The following is a 6,340-nucleotide window of genomic DNA, read 5'->3' as shown; positions in this document are numbered from 1 at the left end:
AATGCGCAGCACCATGTGAACAAATTTCTTGCCGGGATTCGAACCCACGACTTTCTGAAAGAACAAAGACTATTGATACCCAGATGTACCACATATCCATATTTACTTAATTTTTATTGCTTTGTCTTGTCTTAATTGCTTTATATAAATTATTTATTCAACTAGCTATTGGGGATCCACGCTCTACAAGCAATGCTTTTTTAGTGGATCCCCTCATTTCCATATACGCTTTTTTTTATACAAGCGTTTGTTATGTAATTATGCTAAGTTAAAAATTATTTTGTATTCGTACTTTGATTTGTATTTGCATTCGATTTATATTTGTTTTGGAAATGAAATAAACCTCTTGAATCTTGAATCCTGATGTAAATGTTTCAAATGAAAATTCAATCATTTATTTCTATGGTTGTTCTTTTCAGGTTGGTCCTACCTTGGGACGCTTGGTCGCACGGAATGGGGCACCATTCCTGGTAGCTACTGCAATGGTACCTATCAGTCTCCCATTGATATCATCACCAATATCGCCGTCCCTACTGACCTTGGTACCTTCGTACTGGATGATTACACAGCTGCTAACCCAAACTTGGATATGGACAACAACGGTCATGGAAGTAAGGAATGGAATACATTTATTGCACTTACTGTTGTTTTAGTTGTTAATTTGGTTTTTAAACGGCGCTCTCATTCAAAGAAAAAAAATGCATGGACCGATTTTGACGGATGGGAACATAGTCATGCTTGGTTATGTGTATGAAATTACTTTTGTGTGTTTTATTAAATTATATGAAATAACTACAAAATACATATAACGAAGTGATAAAGGTCGAGGTTGCAGTACTGAAGAGTAAGAAAGGGTAAGGATAAATTAAAACATAGAGCTGGCAGTCATATTCAGCTGCAATGTTCTATTGCTGCTGGTCTTTCATGGAGCCAGTTAACTTGAATAATAGCAATGATTACCATAATGCATCCATTAAAAATAATTATTATAAACAATTCCTATAAATCGCAATCGAAAGCATATTTAAAATGGCAATGGAAATATATTTTTAAATTTTATTATTTTACTTTCGGTTTACCCGATTAGTTTTGGACACATCCTACCAATCTACAATGTTAATTATCACAAAATCATACGCCATTGATACCCAACTTTGTTTCAAACGAAACCAGACTAACGAAAAATATAAATCCATCCACCCTCCTTCAAAATTGTCCGTTTCACATTTCCTTGTGGCTTAACCGTCATGCTTGGAAACTGATCGTTCCAAATCTAAGCTCCTTTAATTTGGTTCAAAGACTAAATTTGGTAAAGCCTATTTGGAAAATGTCCTTTTTCTGACTACGCTGAATGCGGCCCACTCATGACGCGCAACCTACGGTTGTTGTTTTTTGAGATTGTAGTATGACAATGTCTCGTCAAAATGACAAGTATTAATCCTGTGGTTAGTATAGGTACCAGCTCCGCAACATTTCATTCATAAGGAAATGTTCAAAAATCATATCTTCTTTTTTCTTACGTATCATGTAGTAACGGTCAGATTGCACGATGATCTTCAACATTTGTACAATCTTTCTGGAGGAGGCCTCCCTACAACTTACACTGCTACCCAGTTCCATTTCCATTGGGGATCTGTCAACACTCAAGGCTCTGAACATACTGTTGATGGTACATCGTACCCTGCTGAGGTGAGCGTAATAATGGGTGTGGCCATCCCCAGGCCTTAATGGGTTTGGTCACTCCAGGCCATAATCCTGCACTCTTAAAAGGATTGGTCAAAATGACCAATCTGTTAGTTAATATGTGTCCGACCGATAAAATTGGTCAACATCAACCAACATTATTGTCGATTTGAACCAATAATTTGGTTGATTTTTACCAATTTTATCGGTCGGACACATATTAACCAACAGATAGGTCATTTTGACCAATCCTTTTTTAGAGTGTGGGTGTGGCCACTCCTGGCTGCTATGTGTATAGCCAGGGACGTGAGACGTCCCTGGTGTAGCCATTGAAGGCTGTAATGGGTGTTTCTATCCCCAAGCCACTGATGGGTGCGACCATCCAAGGTCATAATGGCGACCTCCCCATCACATAAGGGGCGTGACTACATGGGCCACGTTGGATGGGATCCACACCGGATCCACACACAATATTATGGCCAAGGAATAGATTTTCTCATACTCTGTTCCTTTCACCGAGTTTTCTTCTTTTTTTTTGTCTTTGTCAACGATTAATGTGTCAATCTTTTCTTCGAATCAACAAAAACAGGAATTTCTGACATGGGAGTATAATAGAAAATAGATTTTGAACGATAATGATGTTTTATCCGGTATAATTCATCTGGAAATATTCCCACGATGAGGGGGGGGGGCTATCAAAATACTAGGTAAACAAAATCAATATATCTTGCCTTGTTTCGTTGAAAAGTGTCTAGATTGGCCTATCTATAGCTACCTATCGTAATTGTTTCTAATCCAACTTTCACATTCATTTAGTTACACATGGTTCACTACGACAAGTCCAGATACAGTGATGTCGTGGCCGCTTTGACGAGCTTGGAATGGAACGCCGTCGCCGCCCTGGGTGCGTTCATTGAGGTAAGACTGTTTTTTTCTGCCGTTTCCTTCTCCTATATTCATCTTATCCTCATCCTCGTTCTCCATTTCTTCCACCGCCCTTTAGTACTGCCCGTTCTGTATATCCTACTGCTATCACCAGGGGCGGATCCAGCTTTCGCCAATAGGGGGGGGGGCCGAAAAATATTTTCAGCAACATTTTTCTCGATTGGCCGCCATAATTCTATTTTTTGTTGGTTTTTCAGGGGGTAGTCCTAACTAAAGACTGAAGGTTTAAGTATATGTTAGTTTTTATTGTTATAAACAAGATAAGGTATCTCATGTGGTCTTAATGTATAATGCGAGCGCGAAGCGCGAGCAAAAAATTCTTTGATATTTTATGTCCTTAGAACTGAAGATTCTGAGCAGTTTTTATAATCATGAACAAAGATAAGCATCCAACTAAACAATGCGAGCGCGAAGCGCGAGCCGAAATTTTATTACAGTAACGTGATAATTAAGGGACTCAATTAGGACTGTTTTTAGTGATTAATGAAGAGGATACAAGTATCGCCAATTAAATAATGAGAGTGATATTCCGACCTGAAAACTGGACGGTCTAAGCGCGTTTTTATTTAAAATTAAAGAACAAGCTTGTGTGTCTCAAACAATCAAATGCAAGCGCGAAGCACGAGCTTAATTTTTTGATATACTGACATGATACAGGAGCATTTTGACAAATTTTGGAAAGAATTTCTAAAGAGGATAGGTATCTCACAAATAAAACAATGCGAACGCCCAGCGCGAGCTGAAAATTTTGATATAACAATTTGTGTAAATCAAACAAAATAATGAAAGCTTGATGTGTGAGCTAAAATATTGTGTGCAAATTGATTTCAGAACTGGATATATGAAGTGCCATTTAATCCTCTTGAATGGGATTCATTACACAGGCAATGCGAGCGCGATGCCCAAGCGAAATTTTTTATATAAAGTCTATTTTCAAATTCTTCCCCTCATCTTTTTCTTGTTTCCTTTCGGGGTCGGGCTGGCCGTTACGAGGCTGTAAATTACACATCATGGGTATAATAGCTCTTTCTTACTTTTCTTCCTGCATTTCGTAGTTTCTATCAAGATAAAGAGTACACTTTTTCTGCAGGTTGTCAAAAAATAGGGGGGCCGGGGCCGGCTCGGCCCCCTCCTGGATCCGCGCCTGATCACTTGAAGCTCGCTCTGTGATAGCCGGTCTGATTTCCCATGTGTTTTTTTTTCTTCACCACCGGTAATGTACAACTAGATTTGCATAATATCCTGTCACTCATAATTTACATTGAATCTTTAGAATATCACTGTGTATGTTCCTATTTGGTTGTTAGAAATGCTATGTGATCAAAAAATCATATAACCCTCGCATCATTAGGAGTAATCATATCTCTTTTCTCTTTTTCCAGATTGGAGAGGACAATAATCCCGCCTTCGATAATTTCATAGCGTACTTCGACCAGATCGCTAACTACTCATCAGGCAACACATCTCTCGGTGTTGGAAACCTTCCATCGTTCTCGATCCGTTCCGTCTTTCCCTTCGACCTCTCCAGGTTCTACCGATACAACGGCTCTTTGACAATACCAAACTGCTACGAGTCCGTCATCTGGACTGTTTTTGAAGAAACCATCAAAATTTCTCAAGAACAGGTGAGTGGAAGAACAGGGATTTTGTGTTTGTCGCGTACCCAGTTAATTTCATCGAGGGGACGGTGTTAACTTGTCGGTGTGAAGCAATTCTGCGAGATGAGAGGGGTTTTTTAATTGCGATTTTTTTCACAGCACATTGGTGAATTCATAATAATAATAATAATAACAATAATAATAATAATAATGGTGGATTCTTTTAAAGCGCACACATCCTTTTGGCATGACGCTTATGGCGTTATGTAAAATCATAAAAATTATTGAGGACATAAATACAACTTGTCTTACATTTTATTATTAAGTACAAACTATCAAACTTTATGTTACGGAGCAACAGAAAAACTGGAGGAAACTTTAGACAGATATGGCTTTGTTTGATTTACAAAACGTTTGATTAATATAACATAAACATCTATGTAAGATCTAAGCCAAAAATGGAGAAAAAATACAACATTTGGATAATAATGATTCAGTTTAATAAAAGTTACTAATAGAATTACAAGGTGAATAGATGTGTTTTTAGTAATAATTGATATAATTCAAAGTAAAGATCTGCAAAATTCAATTCAGAATTTAGGGCTAGGATTACAGGATTGGGAAATGAATCAAGGTTGAGCGAGGTGTGCGACAGCATTGCAACAGACATGAAGCGTATACATGGTATAACCATGACGACCGAGCGAAAAAAAAAATCTTGCTAATTTTACCATAAAAACCTACACAATAAGTTCTATGAGAAGTGCAATATGAAAAACTAAATTTCAGTTTCATCAGTGAAATTTAGCATTAAGCACTGTATTTGAAGCACAATTCTGATTGCCCCTCTCATATTGCTCTTCTATATCTGATGTAGGTTTGGTCCACATCGTGTTTTAGCTCAACTTCCACTAAGATTCCTAAGACTAAATTCACGCTATGTTTGGCACTGTGCTAATTTGGAATGAATCCAATGCCAATTAACACAAACAGGTTATCGCTGAGCTTGAAATTGCCCATTGTGTCATGCAGTCAATACAAACTTACATTAGAGGTAGGCCTACTCCAAGCAGTTAACTGAAGATCACCTTCAATTTTCTGTTGATGATCACTGATTATGACTGCTTCATTTAATGATGGATTTATTTATATTTCATCTTTCTTGTCCAGCTTGACAAATTCCGGACCGTATATGGCGACCAGAAGGACGTTAATGGCACTGACCTACCTATCGTAGACAACTACCGCCTCACTAACCCTCTGTTTGACCGCACCATCTATTACAGCAGACCAAGCGCTCCAGTCGGCGGCGGCACGACACCCAGTCCAGGAGATGGAGGTGGTGCAGTTACCATCTCACCGATGAGGGCGCTGCTCTTAATAGCTCTTGCCCTTCAGATGCTCTTCAATCGCTTTTAGTTGATAACGATTTAAAGAAGGGAGGAGTTTTCACTTCTAAGCTAATCAGATACCAAAGTAATTTCTAGGTTATTTTATTGTTAATGTGCAGGGAAGTTAATAGTTAAGATTGAAATTATAAAAGCAGTGATAAAATTCAATACTTCTTTAATTAAAGGCCTATAAACCTAGAGACTGAGAGGGTCACCTAATCCTGTTTATCAATTTATATGTGATTATGTTGATTTTGTATGTACATTATAACATAGTTATTTATAATTGATACCACACTCGTTTAAGAATGGTACTGGAAAGAAACCCGGCCCCTGAAAATGTGTATTTTGCATTCGACCTCAAAATAAATAGGCCTATTGGGTCATTTCCTTTTGAGGAGAGTGTGAACTTGAATTCATTGATAGGAATCTGCTCTGAATTATACATAATTTGGTGTAAAAGTCTTGCAGTACTGTTAGTTCATAAACTCTGTTTTCTGTGTGTGAAATATAGCTGACTTATCAAAGACGTTTGTTCAAGCGACCTCTCATGTAAATTATTAAAAGATAATCGTAAGATTTCAAAAAGCAAAAATAACATAGTAATGATAAAATAATGTGTTTTTCACATAGAAAACTCGTACTTTACTTACTCTCAGAACATTTACCTACATTGGGCCCTCACTGTATTCTTTTAATGTAGCCTGAAAAAGATTATGTAGG

At 37.6% G+C, this 6,340-nt stretch overlaps 1 protein-coding gene across 1 annotated transcript; it reads left to right on the top strand.

The window, feature by feature from the left end:
- Positions 1-397: 397 nt before the first annotated feature.
- Positions 398-5,975, top strand: LOC121430996 (carbonic anhydrase 14-like; the record flags this gene model as incomplete). The annotated part of the gene is made up of 5 exons (XM_041628450.1): positions 398-611; positions 1,532-1,689; positions 2,500-2,601; positions 4,011-4,253; positions 5,397-5,975. Coding segments are annotated over 5 exons (966 nt in total), but the record flags the coding sequence as incomplete, so codon positions are not given.
- Between the last annotated feature and the right edge of the window lie 365 nt (positions 5,976-6,340).

The sequence above is a fragment of the Lytechinus variegatus genome, chromosome 1 (genome assembly GCF_018143015.1).
Source record: "Lytechinus variegatus isolate NC3 chromosome 1, Lvar_3.0, whole genome shotgun sequence".
In the NCBI taxonomy this organism is placed as follows: domain Eukaryota; kingdom Metazoa; phylum Echinodermata; class Echinoidea; order Temnopleuroida; family Toxopneustidae; genus Lytechinus; species Lytechinus variegatus.
The sequence above is the reverse complement of the archived record's forward strand: the minus strand, read 5'-3'. Positions and strand labels throughout refer to the sequence as shown.